The sequence below is a fragment of the Pongo abelii genome, chromosome 16 (assembly GCF_028885655.2).
Source record: "Pongo abelii isolate AG06213 chromosome 16, NHGRI_mPonAbe1-v2.0_pri, whole genome shotgun sequence".
In the NCBI taxonomy this organism is placed as follows: domain Eukaryota; kingdom Metazoa; phylum Chordata; class Mammalia; order Primates; family Hominidae; genus Pongo; species Pongo abelii.
In genome coordinates this window covers 44166012-44183081 of record NC_072001.2, presented here as the reverse complement: position 1 = coordinate 44183081, position 17070 = coordinate 44166012, and the positions used below count along the sequence as shown (strand labels likewise).

At 43.5% G+C, this 17070-nt stretch overlaps 1 protein-coding gene across 1 annotated transcript in view; it reads right to left on the bottom strand.

Annotated features, from left to right (window-relative positions):
• CHP1 (calcineurin like EF-hand protein 1) overlaps positions 1-17070 on the bottom strand; it is a 50559-nt gene that overhangs the window by 7340 nt on the left and 26149 nt on the right. Inside the window, 2 exon segments of the mRNA NM_001134065.1 lie at positions 4005-4066; positions 11718-11845. Of these exon segments, the coding sequence (NP_001127537.1) occupies positions 4005-4066; positions 11718-11845 (190 nt within the window).

Below are 17070 nucleotides of genomic sequence, written 5' to 3'. Positions count from 1 at the left end.
GAGTCAGAGGGTGGGGATAGAAGTAGTGGTGTCTTTAACATCATTTCACCAGGTGCAGTGACACATGCATGTAGTCCCAGCTACTGGACCCACCTACTTGGAAGGCTAAGGCCAGAGGATCACTTGAGCCTAAGCGTTCAAGCCAGCATGGGAAATGTAGCGAGACTGTCTCAAAAAAGAAAAAAAAGGTCATCTCATCCGATCTGTTAATGAGGACATGAAACAGCCCAGAGGTGGCTTGACTCAGGTCCCAGGAACCAGTGGCATGAGCTGTCTGCCCAGGCCTCCATTCCCAGCTCAGTGCTCCCTCTACCTGTCCATGTTGCCACTTATTGTTCCAGTCAAAAGTTTATTAGGCCAGGCGCGGTGGCTCATGCCTGTAATCCCAGCACTTTGGGAGGCCAAGGTGGGCTGATCACAAGGTCAGGAGTTCAAGACCAGCCTGGCCAATATGGTGAAACCCCGTCTCTACTAAAAATACAAAAATTAGCCAGGCGTAGTGGCGGGCATCTATAGTCCCAGCTACTCAGGAGGCTGAGGCAGGAGAATCGCTTGAACCCGGGAGGCGGAGGTTGCAGTGAGCTGAGATCATGCCACTGCACTCCAGCCTGAGCGACAGAGTGAGACTCCGTCTCAAAAAAATAAAAAAAAAAAGAAGTTTATTAGTGAATTATTATTATTAAGACAGAGTTTTGCTCTGTCGCCCAGGCTGGAGAGCAGTGGCATGATCTCAGCTCACTGCAACCTCCTCCTCCTGATTTCAAGCGATTCTCCTACTTCAGCCTCCCAAGTAGCTAGAATTACAGGGGTGAAACACCACACCCAGCCTACTATTATTTTTAATGTTTGGTGAGGGTTTATATATATATTCTTTATCGATTTAAGAAAGGTTCCCTCTACTTCTGATTTTCTAAGACTTCTTTTTTTTTTTTTTAAATCATGAATGGATGGTGAGGCCAGGCAAGCTGGCTCACACACTTTGGGAGGCCGAGGCAGGTGGATCGCCTGAAGTCAGGAGATCGACACCACCCCGACCAACATGGTGAAACCAAGTCTCTACTAAAAATACAAAATTAGCCGTGTGTGGTGGCGCATGCCTATAATCCCAGCTACATGGGAGGCTGAGTCAGGAGAATCGCTTGAACCTGGGAGGCGGATGTTACAGTGAGCTGAGATCGATCGCGCCACTGCTCTCCAGCCTGGGCGACAGGAGTGAAACACTGTCTCAAAAAAAAAAAAAAAAAGATAAATAAGTAAATAAAATAAAATGAAAGGATGGTGAATTTTATCAATTACATTTTTCTATGGAAAAGACCACTCAATTTTTCTTCTTTAAAGTGTTGGTGTGGGTGAAATATATTGGTTGATTTTCTAATGTTAAACCAACTTTGAATTTCTAGTATAATTGCACCTTGGCTATAATACATCCTTGGCTTTAATACATCCTTGGCTTTAAATATATATATATTATATTTTATATTGCTGGATTCCGTGTGTTAATATTTTGTTTAGGATTTTTATAACTATGTGAGTAAAAGAGATTGGGCTATAATTTTCTTTTCTTTTCTTTTTTTTTGAGATGGAGTCTTGCTCTGTTGCCCAGGCTGGAGTGCAGTAGCGTGATCTTGACTCACTGCAAGCTCCGCCTCCCGGGTTCATACCATTCTCCTGCCTCAGCCTCCCGAGTAACTGAGACTACAGGTGTCCACCACCATGCCCGGCTAATTTTTTGTATTTTTAGTAGAGACAGGGGAGACGGGGTTTCACCATGTTAGCCAGGATGGTCTCGATCTCCTGACCTCGGGATCCACCTGCCTCGGCCTCGCAAAGTGCTGGGATTACAGGCATGAGCCACTGCGCCTGGCCCCTAATTTTCTTTTCTTACGCTGTCTTTTATAAGATTGACAGGTGTGGCCAGGTACGGTGGCTCAAGCCTATAATCCCAGCACTTTGGGAGGCTGAGGTGGGCGAAATGCTTGAGCCCAAGAGTTCAAGACCAGCCTGGTCAACATGGCGAAACCCCATCTCTACTAAAAACATAAAAATTAGCCGGGTGTGGTGGAGCATGTCTGCAATCCCAGTTACTCAGGAGGCTGAGGCATGAGAATCGCTTGAACCTGGGTGGCGGAGGGTGCAGTGAGCTGAGATGGTGATATTCACTCCAGCCCGGGCGACAAAGTGAGACTCTGTCTCAAAAAACAAAACAAAACAAAACATAAAAAACAATTGTCAGGCAAAAGTTACACTAGCCTCATAAAATGAGTTGGCGAGAAAAGTAACTATCTTTATTGAAGTATAAATAATATACAATAAGCTGTACATATTTAAAATGGACAGTTGGGGCCGGGCATGATGGGTCATGCTTGTACTCCCAGCACTTTGGGAGGCCGAGGTGGGTGGATCACTTGAGGTTAGGAGTTCAAGACCAGCCTGGCCAATATGATGAAACCCCGTCTCTACTAAAAATACAAAATAAATAAATAAATAAATAAAATGTACAATCGGATAAGGCTTAACATACGTACCCACCCATGGCACCATCCTCACAATCAAGATAATGACCTCCAAAAGTTCAACCAGGACTTTCACCACAATCATATTAAGAAAACACGGGCCGGGCGCGGTGGCTCACGCCTGTAATCCCGACACTTTTAGAGACCGAGGCAGGTGGATCACCTGAGGTCAGATCTGGGCCAGAGCATAAACACATGCAACTATAGAATGACTGCCACTGTCTTTTCTTCAGAATGCAGAAGCCCATATGTAGCAACTTTAAAGAAAATAAACGCTTCTCGCTGAAGAAATTCCCAACTCAAAAGCAAGGGACGCTAACACTGACCTGCAGACTGTTTTGGTTTTTGCTCATAGAAATTTAAGAATACTTTGGGTTGCTCCTGAATCTGCCCTGAGTAATTTCATCCTAGGATGAAATGCCAGTCACTGCTAGTAGGAAAACAGGGAATTATCCCTAGGAGCAACAAAGAACAGTGGCAGTTAGCTCAGGGCACACCAGCACAGCAGCAGCTCCTTGACTCTTAGTCAACCCTAAGGACAGACTAAATAACAGCATTTAACTAAGTGTCATCAGAATTACCTGGCTGCCAATAATCTGATTTGGCAATAACTGAATTATCTGACGTAAATCTCAGATAGTACCTAAAAGCCATGTAGTTAGCTTTTATTTATTTACTTTTTTTTTTTTTTTTTTGAGATGGAGTTTCACTCGTCGCTCAGGCTGGAGTGCAGTGGCGCGATCTTGGCTCACTGCAACTTCCACCTCCTGGGTTCAAGCGATTCTACTGCCTCAGCCTCCCGAGTAGCTGGGATTACAGGCACCCACCACCATGGACGGCTAATTTTTTTTTTTTAAGACAGAGTCTTGCTCTGTCGCCCAGGCTGGAGTGCAGTGGCGTGAGCTCTGCTCATTGCAAGCCCCGCCTCCCGGGTTCATGCCATTCTCCTGCCTCAGCCTCCGGAGTAGCTGGGACTACAGGTGTCCGCCACCACACCCGGCTAATTTTTTGTATTTTTAGTAGAGACAGGGTTTCACTATGTTAGCCAGGATGGTCTTGATCTCCTGACCTCATGATCCACCTGCCTCGGCCTCCCAAAGTGCTGGGATTACAGGCGTGAGCCAAAGCACCCCGCCAACGGCTAATTTTTGTATTTTTACTAGAGATGGGTTTTTACCATGTTGGCCAGGCTGCCCTTGAACTCCTGACCTCAGATGATCTGCCTGCCTTGGCATCCCAAAATGCTGGGATTACAGGCGTGAGCCACCATGCCCAGCCTAGTTAGCTTTTAAATAGTGGAGACATCTGTCTATGAAAACACAATGAGCCATTTCAAGTTTTCCCAGGTCATCTCCTTTGCCTTATAACCAGGACAGAACTCTGCACATAGCAGGTATTAAATAAATGCTTACTAAAGGAAAGAATAGTTCCTGCCCACGATAATAAGCAGGCAGAGTCCAAGCACAAGTTCTCCAGGAGCTCTCCACATACCTGTAACAGCTCATCACGGGAGATCTTTTCATCTTTATCCAAATCATATAGTCGAAAAGCAACTGTAAGGGAAAAACACAAAGTTAGTCAAAATTCTGTAGTGTGTTGCCCCTTCTCAAGGAACTAAATATATAAGACACTAGACAGAAAACTGACAGCCAATTAATCGATTTTCCAAGAACAATTGCCATTACTTACTTGTAGGGCTTTTAAAAAGTTGTAACACTGAAGAATTGAGAATTGATGAGTTCTTAGATTAGATGAAGTATGGTCCCTCTTCCAACAAATCAGAAAACTTCATACAAAGAAAGCCAAATGTCCTTTTTCTTAACCTAGAATGTTAAACAACCCCCCCAAAACACCCCTTACGTGGTTCTGTAAATTAGGTCACCTCACACAAACATCAAATCTACCAGGTACCACTCAGGAAAAACCAACAATAGGCACCACACAGGCACCATGAGAGCTGACCACACAAAGTACCACTTTGGGAATAGAGCCTCCTGGGCAAAATGGTCTCAAATTTCAAGTAATTCTCTACCACTTAGGAGTCCTAGAGGTAAAGAAATTGAGTTTCAAATAAATATGATGGCTCAGGTGGTCTCCTGGCCTTATCATGTTTCTTTCTCTTTAAGCCTTCTAGAAACTAGCATATAGGAGAACTTTGCTTGGGTCCATGAGATAGAAATCAGAAAAGCAAAATCATTAGATTTCTGCCATGTTGCTGAAGGGCTACCAACAGAATAGGGTGATAACACTGGGTGATTTTATAGGTGCCCTGACAAATCGCCAGCCTGAGGATGTGAATGTCTTGTCCCACAACTGAATTTAGCGTGGTTTTTAGGTTTTGAATCACTTCAAGAATGCCACTAAGATTGAGGGTCTTAAATAGAATGCTGCAAATACTAAAAGGCCCAAATCCGCTGCTCCAGAGCTATTAAGATCCCTGGATTTAGACTCTGTCCTTAGGAACTCACTATCTAGTAGAGGAGAGCAAGATACACGACTCTCGAATACATCCTAAGCACTACAACATATCCAAAATGCTGGGGGAACAAAGTGTATGGCAGACGTGGCTTTCTGGTGGAGCTGGGGAAATATCAAGGAGAGGTAACATTTGAACAACGCCTTGAAAGACAAACAGAAATGTGACAAGGGGTGGTCATTCCAGGCAAAGCTATTATTAGGCACAAAGGCATAAGAACATGGATTAATATCTACAGGTTTAAATATCACTCCCCTCCAAAATAAAAGGGTGAGTCCACCAAAAGATGACATAAAAGTAATTTTAAAATCTAATTTACTCCTTGTAAGGTATATATCAGAATTCTAGGGAAAGGAAGTAGCTAGGAGAGACTTCATATATATATTTTTTTCTGCTCTGTTTAATTTGGTTGGCTTATTTTATTTTATTTTATTTATTTATTTTTTTCAGACAGGGTCCTGCTCTGTCTCCCAGGCTGGAGTGCAGTAGCACAATCATGACTCACTACAGCCTCAACCTCCCAGGCTCAAAGGATCCTCTCACCTCAGCCTCCAGAGTAGTTGGGACCACAGACACCACACCTGGCTAATTAAAAAAAATTTTTCTAGAGCTAGGGTCTCACTATGTTGCCCAGGCTGGTGAAAGGTACAAGGTCTTTGTCTAGATAAATTTGTTGTTGTTGTTGCTGAGACAGAGTCTTGCTCTGTTGCCCAGCTGGAGTGCAGTGGTGCAATCTCAGCTCACGGCAAGCTCCGCCTTCTGGGTTCACGCCATTCTCCTGCCTCAGCCTCCCGAGTAGCTGGGACTACAGGTGCCCACCACCACGCCCAATTAATTTTTTGTGTGTGTGTTTTTAGTACAGACGGGGTTTCACCGTGTTAGCCAGGATGGTCTCGATCTCCTAACCTCATGATCTAACCGCCTCGGCCTCCCAAAGTGCTTGGATTACAGGCGTGAGCCACCGCGCCTGGCCTAAATTGTTTTTTTTTTTTTTTTTGAGATGGAGTCTTGCTCTGTTGCCCAGGCTGGAGTGCAGTGGCATGATCTCAGTTCACTGTAACCTCCGCCTCCCGGGTTCAAGCAATTCTCCTGCAGCCTCCCGAGTAGCTGGGATTACAGGCATGTGCCACCACGCCCAGCTAATTTTTGTATTTTTAGTAGAGATGGGGTTTCACCATGTTGGCCAGGATGGTCTCGATCTCTTGACCTTGTGATCTACCTGCCTCAGCCTGCCAAAGCCCTGGGATTACAGGCGTGAGCCACCGCGCCCAGACAGCTGGTCTTGAACACCTGGGCTCAAGCAATCCTCCTGCCTCAGCCTCCCAAAGTGCTAGGATTATAGGTGTAAGCCACTGTGCCTGGGCCTTCAGCTCAAATTTCAACTCCTCAGAGAGGTTTTCACTGACCGCTCTTTCTAAAGTAGTGACATCTCCCTATGCCTTTCTCATCTCATGTATTCACTTCCTTCACAGACCTTGCCACCACAATAAATCTTCTTTATTCACCCGTCTTCTCTATAGTCTGTCTCTCTTATTAGATCATAAGTTCTAAGAAAGCAAAGGCCTTACCTGATTTATTCATCACTGTATCCTGGGCCTAAAATAGTACCTGGCATGTAGTAGGTGCTCAAACATTTGTTTAATGAAAAACCAAAGGAATGATCTCAGTCAAACCTTTACCTTCCTTTTTTATGTTTTTATTTTTATTTTTTTAAGAGATAGGGTCTCACTCTGTCACTGGAGTGCAGTGGTGCAATCATGGCTCATTGCAGCCCCAAACTTCTGGGCTCAAGTGATCCTCCTGCCTCAGCCTCCTGAGCAGCTAGGAATACAGGCATGTGCCACCATGCCCAGCTCAATTTTTTTTTTTTTTGTAGATACTGTTGCCCAGGCTCTGCTGCCTAGGCTACAAACCTTTACCTTTACTTCAATCAATGCTATTGCTTCTTCTTTTTTTTTTTCTTTTTGGGAGACGGAGTCTTGCTCTGTCGCCCAGGCTGGAGTACAGTGGCGTGATCTCAGATCACTGAAACCTCTGCCTCCCGGGTTCAAGCAATTTTCCTGTCTCAGCCTCCTGAGTAGCTGGGACTACAGGTATGTGCCACCACGCCCAGCTAATTTTTGTATTTTTAGTAGAGACAGGGTTTCACCATGTTAGCCAGGCTGGTCTCAAACTCCTGACCTCAAGCAATCTGCCTACTTTGGCCTCCCAAAGTGTTGGGATTACAGGAATGAGCCACCATGCCCGGCTGCTTCTTTTTTTTTATTGTGGTAAAATACACATAAAATTTATCATTTAAACCTTTTCTACAGGTACAGCTCTGTGGCATTAAGTACTTTCACACTGTTGTGCAAGCATCACCACCATCCATCTCCCCATAACTTCTGCATCTTCACTAGCGGAAAATGTACCCTTTTAACAATAACTCCATTACCATCACCACCACCATCCCCCAGCCCTGGGCAACCACCGTTCTACTTTCCGTCTCTACAAATTTGACCACTCTGGAAACCTCACATAAGAGGAATCATACAGTATTTGTCCTTTATATCCACTTTATTTCACTCGGCATAATGTCTTCACGATTCATCCATGTTGTACCATGTGCCAGAATTTCCTTTTTTTTTTTGAGATGGAGTCTTGCTCTGTCGGCCAAGCTAGAGGGCAGTGGCGCGATCTCAGCTCACTGCAACCTCCGCCTCCCGGGTTCAAGCAATTCTCCTGCCTCAGCTGGGATTACAGGTATCCACCACCGTGCCAGGCTAATTTTTGTATTTTTAGTAGAGATGGGATTTCACCACATTGGCCAGGCTGGTCTCGAACTTCTGATCTCATGATCCACCCACCTCGGCCTCCCAAAATGCTGGGATTACAGGTGTGAGCCACCGCTGCCGGCCTCGGAATTTTCTTTTTTAATACAGACTAATATTTCATTGTATGTGTACACAACATTTTATTTATCCATTGATCTGTCGATGGACACTCGGATTGCTTCTACCTTTTGGATTCTTTGAGTAATGCTACTATTTCCTCCTGGCTACTCTCCCAAGCTCTACTCCGCCCATACTCCTCAACACCTAAGAACAGTATTCTAACGTAGACTCTCTCCACATCATTCTGTGTTATAAAAACTTAAACCATTCAAGAAGACAATTAGAATGTGGGAAGGAAAACCTGTAGACCTCTAGAATTCTCTCTTACTTACCATGCCCTGGGCATTCTAAGATAAATTATACCTTTCACTTTTTTTTTTTTTTTTAACACTATCCACCTGTAGATAGGGTTGTACCTTTTACACAAAGCACTATTATTACTATTATTATTATTCTTTGAGATGGAGTTTCACTCTTATTGCCCAGTCTGGAGTGCAATAGCGTGATCTCGGCTCACTGTAATATCCGCCTCCCAGGTTCAAGCAATTCTCCTGCCTCAGCCTCCTGAGTAGCTGGAATTACAGGCATGCAGCACCATGCCTGGCTAATTTTGTATTTTTAGAAGAGACATGGTTTCACCATGTTGGTCAGGCTGGTCTCGAAATCCTGACCTCAGGTGATCCACCCGCCTCGGCCTCCCAAAGTGCTGGGATTAGAGGCATGAGCCACCGCGCCTGGACTACAGAAAGCATTATTATAACCTCACCAATCCAAAGAGGAAAGCAATAAGGTACCACTTCCAGGAGACAAACAGAAGAGCAGAGTGGCACTATGTGTGCTTGGGCCTGTGCCTACATGGGCATAGTTCAGCCTTGCTGATTGTGATTAAAATTCTCTCACCGTGGCTTAGAAAATAAATAGAACAAAGTGTGTTCTCAGAGTTCCTGAAGACAGTATTCTATGCAAAGGATAACCCATAATAAAATTTGGTTCCACTCCTCTGTGAACCCACATTTCTTTTTTTTTTTTTTGAGATGGAGTTTTGCTCTGTTGCCCAGGCTGGAGAGTAATGGTGCAATCTCGGCTAACTGCAACCTCTGCCCCCCAGGTTCAAACTATTCTCCTGTCTCAGCCTCCCGAGTAACTGGGATTACAGGCGCCTGCCACCACGCCCAGCTAATTTTTTGTATTTTTAGTACAGACGGGGTTTCACCATGTTGGCCAGGCTGGTCTTGAACTCCTGATCTCAAGTGATCCACCCGCCTTGGCCTCCCAAAGTGCTGGGATTACAGGTGTGAGCCATCATGCCTGGCCTGTAAACCCAGATTTCTAAGTAATACATCCCCTTTCTCTCTTTTTTTTTTTTTTTTTTTTTGTTGAGACAGAGTCTTGCTCTATCACCCAGGCTGGAGTGCAATGGCATGATCTCGGCTCACTGCAGCCTCCACCTCCTGGGTTCAAGTAATTCTCCTGCCTCAGCCTCCTGAGTAGCTGGGATTACAGGCACCCGCCATTATGCCTGGCTAATTTTTTTTGTATTTTTGTGGAAATGGGGTTTCACTGTGTTGGCCAGACTTGTCTCAAACTCCTGACCTCAGGTGATCCACCTGCCTCAGCCTCCCAAAGTGCTGGGATTACAGGCGTGAGCTACCGCACCTGGCCCACATCCCCTTTCTCTAAGGTAAATGTGTCTCAGTGGCAAATGTGTTGCTAGGTATATGACATTCAGTTGCTCTCAGTCTACAGTAAGAGGCACCATGCTACAGCTTATATAGCCCTGTGGGAACTTCAAAGAGAAGCAACACATTTAGACAGAAATTGAGGACTTCTTGGACTCTTCTAGTCTTTTCTTTGGCGTTAGAATAGCTTCAGTTTTACTGGTCTAATTACATGAATGTGATCCCTATACACAGACTGCAACAGAATTCTAATTAATTTTTAGCTTCCTATAAAAGTTAATCCAACAGCCAAGACTAAAGTATGTAATGAAAAAAACAGGCTGGGTATGGAGGCTCATGCCTGTAATCCCAGGGAGGCCAGGGTGCGATGACTGCTTGCATCCAAGATTTCGAGACCAGTCTGGGCAACATAGTGAGACCCTGTCCCTACAAAAAATTAGAAAATAAAAAATTAGCTGGGTGTAGTGCACACGCCTGTGGTCCCAGCAACTTGAGAGGCTGAGGCAAAAAGATCACTTGAGCCAGGAAAGTCAAGGCCATAGTGAGCCGTGATCACGCCACTGCACTCAGCCTGGGTGAAAGAGTGAGACCCTATCTCAAAAAATTAAGCAAAAACAAAATAAAACCAAGCATAACCTGCATAGCATTTTGTTATTATTCTATCTCTTCCTGAAGTTTGCCATTTCGGTGGCATTCCAACCTTCTTCCTTAGCAGAACCCCAACCACAGCATCAGGAGGGGAATCTTATTAGCCTAATCTCCTCTGCACTCGAACTCTCCTGACCTAAACTGACTTATCAAAGTGAGGGGAAGGACTTACATTCCATGCTTGGGAGGAGTGTTGCTCAATTTCAGTCTCGATCTCTCTCTCTATTATATATCTCTCTTCCTCTAATGCCAGATGTGAACAAGAAAAAAAAAAAGCCCTGTTAACAACTGAGAGCTGTCATGTGACCATAATACTTTAGGATAAAACAGACTATGAGGATGGCAGAGTAAAGAGAAAAATCCCTAGTTCTTGAATCAACCGTCCTGCCGGCCTAATCTGACTTGTAAAGTGAGCTAACATAGTTCCTTATTGTTTAAGCCAGCTGAGTCAGCTAAAGGCATCCTAAGACACCAAGTAACGCCCAAATCCACTAGTGCTATTTGGAAGATTTTGTTTTGTTTTCTTTTCTTTGTTGAGACAGAGTTTCTGTCACCTGGGCTGAAGTGCAGTGGTGCCATCATGGCTCACTGCAGCCTCAACCTCTCAGGCTCAAGCAATTCTCCCACCTCAGCCTCCCAAGTACCTGGGACCACAGGTGCCTGCCACCACACCCGGCTAATTTTTGTATTTTTATTAGAGACAGTGTTTCACCATGTTGCCCAGGCTGGTCTCAAACTCCTAGGCTCAAGTGATCTACCTACCTTGGCCTCCCAAAGTGCTGGGATTACAGGCATGAGCCACTGCGCCCAGCCTTCAGTCAGTTTTAATACAATTGCAATTTCAACTTGTACTGAATAAAAAGAGAAATTTAATTTCAATTTCCTGGAGAAGTGTTGTAAGGGATTGTTCATGTACAATATTGTACATGAACCAATAAGGGCAGAAGGGAAAGCAAACAAGTATTAAAGGAAAAGAGGCATGAGACATGGGTATAAAAATCAAATCTTGCACTATACCCAGCTGTCCCCCTCTACTTAAGTCACATCCAGTGTCTATCAAATTCTAAGATGAGCTGAGGATTGCCATTATTCCTTAAAGGTGGGGCCTGGGTCTTGTTCACTATTGCCATGCTAGCACTTAACACAGTGCCTGGCACACGGTAGGTGCTCAATGAATTATAATGATACTAGGTAACACTTATTAAGTACCTAGTATATGCCAGGCACTATTTGAAGCACTTGACATTTATTAACTCATTTAATCCTCACAACAATCCAATGTGGAACCCCTTAGTATCCTATTTTACAGAAGAGAAAACTGAAGCCCAAAGAGGTTAAGTACCTTGCCCAAAGTCACACGGCCAAAAAAGGGTAGACTAGTATTTAATCTTGGCCAGTTTAGCTCCAGAGTCTGAGGTCTTAACCAGTATGCTCTTGTAAATGCTTGTTCAAATAATGAGTGAGTAAATACATGACTTTTAAGAAATGAAAAGCAAGTATTTTAAGCCAGAAGACTTTAGCTCCTTACAGTGCAGTTTGTTGCTTCGGCTGTTGAGTGGTTCAGGTCCATTCACATCTTTGCTCTTTTCATTATCCTCAATGGGGCGGAAATGAGCCAAAGTTCGCATGAATCCACGGAAGTTTACCTGGTCCTCTCTGATTGTGAAATATAACAAACACAACACCATGTCAATCACGGTGATTATTTCTTATGAACTAAATATACTGGCAACAGCTTTAGCTAAGGTAGCCTGAAAGTTCATTTAATGAGGTTGCTTTCCATACGCATGGTACTTTGGGACTCACAGTACCATATCATTTAAGCTTCACCCCAGCCTTGTAAGGCAGGTGCTATTACTCCCACATTATAAATGATTTAACCAGATTTAGGTAACAGGACTTACCAGGGCTAGAGTTATCTATTGAATTTACTTGCATCTCCTTTCCAAAAAATGAATGTAGAGTAGTGCCAGCACTATACAAGACAGCCAGAACTTGAACTCATTGTTTTGAACTCTGCAGCGAGCCACAGGCAGCCCAATGACTCCTCAGCCACCTCCCACATCTCCCCGATCTCCCCTGCAGTAACGTATACCAAGGGATATTTTAAAATTAAGGCACATTATGGAAAGGCTGCTTTTAAAATAAAGTTTATTTAATTTTTAATTTTTCTTATTTATTTATTTATTTATTTATTTGCTCTGTCACCCAGGCTGGAATGCAGTGAGACTGTCTCGGCTCACTGCAACCTCCGTCTCCCGGGTTCAAGCAATTCTCCTGCCTTAGCCTCCTGAGTAGCTGGGACTACAGACGCCCGCCACCCCGCCCAGCTAATTTTTTGTTTTTTGTTTTTTGTTTTTTTTTGAGACAGAGTTTTGCTTTTGTTGCCCAGGCTGGAATGCAATGGCGCGATCTCAGCTCACTGCAACCTCCACCTCCCTGGTTCAAGCGATTCTCCTGCCCCAGCCTCTGGAGTAGTTGGGATTACAGGCATGCGCCACCACACTTGGCTAATTTTGTATTTTTAGTAGACAGGGGGTTTCTCCATGTTGGTCAGGCTAGTCTCGAACTCCCGACCTCAGGTGATCCACCTGCCTCAGCCTCCCAAAGTGGTGGGATTACAGGTGTGAGCCACTGCACCCAGCCTAATTTTTTGTATTTTTAGTAGAGACAGGGTTTCACCGTGTTAGCCAGGATCGTCTCAATCTCCTGACTTCATGATCTGCCCACCTCGGCCTCCCAAAGTGCTGGGATTACAGGCATGAGCCACCATGCCCAGCCAAGTTTATTTAATTATAAAAGCAAACATATATTTGAAAATGTGGAAAAAAGAAAAGTAGATAGAAAAATACTGATCCAAGTTCTACCAATTACAACCATAGTTAATATAAATATACTTTCTGGCTGGGCACAGTGGTCCATGCCCATCATCCTAATACTTTGGGAGGCTGAGGCAGGCAGATCACTTGAGGCCAGGAGTTGAGACCAGCCTGACCAACATGGTAAAACCCTGTCTCTACTAAAAATACAAAAAAATTAGCTGGACGTGGTAGTGGGCACCTGTAATCCCAGCTACTTGGGAGGGTGAGGCAGGAGAGTCGCTTGAAACTGGGAGGCAGAGGCTGCGGTGAGCCTAGATTGCACCACTGCACTCCAGCCTGGGTGACATAGCAAGACTATGTCAAAAAGAAAGAAAGGGAAAGGAAAAGGAAGGGAGGGAGGGAGGAAATGAAGGAAGGAAGGAATCAATCAATCAATCAGCCAGGCATGGTGGCTCACGCTTATACTGCCAGTTATTCGGGAGGCTGAGGTGGGAGAATCACTTGAACACACAGGAGGCAGAGGTTGCGTGAGCCAAGACTGCGCCACTGCACTCCAGCCCAGGTGACAGTGCAAGACTCCCTCATATATATATGAATGCATTTTCTTCTAGTAACTTTTCTATGCTTTTCAGATAACTGTATTAGTATCCTGCCTTTTTTTTAACTTTTAAGCATTTCTTCAATCAATATAAATACTTTGAAACATTTAAAACATATGCATAGTTCTGTGGACACATCATGATTTTATTATTCCCTCATAATTGGATAATTTTTCTCTAAATAATCTTTTAGGCTAGGCACAGTGGCTCACGTCTATAATCCCAGCACTTTGAGAGGCCAAGGTGGGTGGATCACCTGAGGTCAGGAGTTCAAGACCAGCCTGGCCAACATGGTGAAACCCCGTCTCTACTAAAAATACAAAAATTAGCTGGGCCTGGTGGTGCATGCCTGTAATCCCAGCTACTCGAGAGCCTGAGGCACGAGAATCGCTCGAATCCCAGAGATGGAGGGTGCAATGAGTCGAGACTGCACCACTGCACTCCAGCCTGGGTGACAGAGGGAGGCTCCATCTAAAAAAAAAAAAAAAAAGTTTTGAAAGACCTTTTGTGTATAAAGCCTTTTTGGTACTTAAGCTTGGAGAAAATCTTTTCATTGTGCCACAGGCTAATCAATAACCCTGTAAGAAATAATTCTCAAAACTTGAATGAAGAATGTTCTTTAATATTAAAAAAGAATGCCCCATGTGACATAATATAATTTATTTATCTAAGGCAGATGGCCTGGTTCCTGTGGTTACCTAAAAAAAAAAAAAAAACCCAGTCTTTCTGTGCCCCACCGAATAGCTGAGGTATATAGGGTCTCTTCTGTGCTCTATAGACATGCAGTTCATAGCCCTTCTAAAAGCAGAGTTCAAAGGCTAGCCTGTGAGCCATCTGTACTCAAAAGAATGACCTTGGCTGGGCGCAGTGGCTTACGCCCATAATCCCAGCACTTTGGGAGGCCGGGGCGGGTGGATCACCTGAGGTCAAGAGTTCAAAACCAGCCTGGCCAACGTGGTGAAAACTTAGCCGGGCGTGGTGGCGTGAGCCTGTAGTCCCAGCTACTTGGGGAGGCTGAGGCAGGAGAATCACTTGAACCCAGGAGGCAGAGGTTGCAGTGAGCCAAGATCACACCACTGCATGCCAGCCTGGGCGACAGAGGGAGACTCCGTCTCAAAAAAACAAAAAACAAAACAAAACAAAAGAATGACCTTTTAGTTCTTCGATGTATCTATACTGCTAATGGACCAGTATCTGGTCAAAAATGTCAGATCTGAGGAATCAAGTAATGTGGAGTAAAGTTTAAATCATATGCTAGAAAAAACACATTAATGATTATTGCTAGCATAAAGTTTCTGGGTAAAAGGGAATTGAATAACCATGGTCCACTTTCAAATCTCATTCTTTAAAAAAAAAAAAAAAAAAAAAAAAAGCCCCTATGTGCATATGCCTAGGGAAGAAAGAAAAACCCAGAAGCCAAATATATCTATCGGATTAGAGCAAGAAGCAGAGTCGCAGCTTGCTAAGAGCTAAGCAGTGCAGCCCAGTAGAGCCCTCCACTTCCTCATATGCATTCTGTCCCATTTCCTTAGCAGTAGATTGGTGGACAGAATGACAGGTGATATTGTAGTCACAGCAAATGTAGTTTAGTCGTACAAAACAGCTTCCCACAAGCTGCTTCTTCAAGTAATCAATGGTGACTAAGGAATTCTGAAGAAAAGTTGGCAAAGTGACTCTCCTGGGTTTACTTTTCATTGCAAAAGGTTTGGATACAAAGCATAGCTGTGAAAGTTATCTCTGGATAGGGTTCAATGCTTTGCAGGGGTAAAAGAGGAAGTAGAAAAAAGGAAGAATTCAGCATAAAAACCACACCTGAAACAAACAGGGCAGTTCAAGGAGAGAGAAAGGAAAATGAAAGAGGGCATAAGATTCCTCACAGTCAACGTGATTTGATTCCCGTCTTTACACGAACAAACTGCCCGACCTAATTCCTCTTCTGACTTTCACTCACATTTACTGAGTGCCCAACCCTCTCAACTAGCAAATTCCTTTGCTTTCAATTTAGAGTTCTAAAATTTCCTCTCCAGGCATTTTATCTGACAGTGTCCTCATTGACAGTCTCATTATTAAAAACTGGCACCCATATAATATTTTGAAGTCCTGTGGGTCATAGACTATCCATATGAACCAGCAATAGATTGTTTAGGAAATTACTTAAAACAAGCTTATAGCTTATATGTAAGCTTTATTGATGAAAAGGTACCTAATCAAATCAGTAAATATTTACTCACTACTGTGAAGGCAGTGTATTAGGTAGTAAAGCATATCAAAAGACTAGTTTCATGTTAGAAAAACCCACATTAAGAACAATCTACTTGACAAAATGTGTGTGGTGAGAACTATGTTCAATATCACAAAAGTAAAATAAAGGCTGAGGAAATGTTCCAGATTAAAGGAGGCTAAAGAGACATGACAACTGACCCAGACTAGATCCTGTACTGGAGGCGGAGAAGTGCTATAAAACAGATTATTGGATGACAAAATTGGAATATGGATATAAATTAGAATAAACTGGATAATATGTTAATAAAACAGAGTAATAGATTAGATAAGAGGATTGTATCAATGTTACATTTACTGAAGTAGATAACTATACTATGGATACGTATAAGAATGTCTTTATTCTTAGCAAACACACACTGGTGCATTCAGAGGTAAAGGGTCATAACTATGCAATTTACCCTGAAATAGTTCAGAAATACAATTATGTGAACACATACACACACAAAAATTACGTAAGTATATGTATGTGTATATACATACATGTATATATGTGTATGTATGTACGTACATGTAGGCATGTATGTGTGTATGCATATACACACACACATAGAGTGTGTGTAGGTAGAGAGAGAGGGGAAAGAGAGGGAAAAAGTGTCTGCAAGAGAGGGTATGTAGAGTAAGCACGGGTGTACAAGCTGCGCTGTTCAATACTGCAGTCACTTGTCACATCTGGTTATGTGCACCGGAAACATGGTCAGTCTGACTTGATATGTGTTTAAGTGTAAATTACACACTGGATTTCAAAGACTTATTATGAAAAAATGTAGGCTGGGCATGGTGGCTCACGCCAGTAATCCCAGCACTTTGGTAGGCTGAGGCAGGCAGATCACCTGAGGTCAGGAGCTCAAGACCAGCCTGGCCAACATGGTGAAACCCTGTCTCTACTAAAAATACAAAAATTAGCCGGGTATGTTGGCATGTGGCTGTAATCCCAGCTACCTCGGAGGCTGAGGCAGGAGAATTGCTTGAACCCGGGAGGTGGAGGTTGCAGTGAGCCGAGATGGCACCACTGTACTCCGGCCTGGGCGACCGAGCAAGACTCTGTCTCAAAACAAACAAACAAACAAAAAAAGGATCTCAGTTATTTTTAATATTGATTATATATTGAAATAATATTTTAAATATATTAAATAAAATATATATTATCAAAGTTAACTTATTTTTACTTTTTAAATGT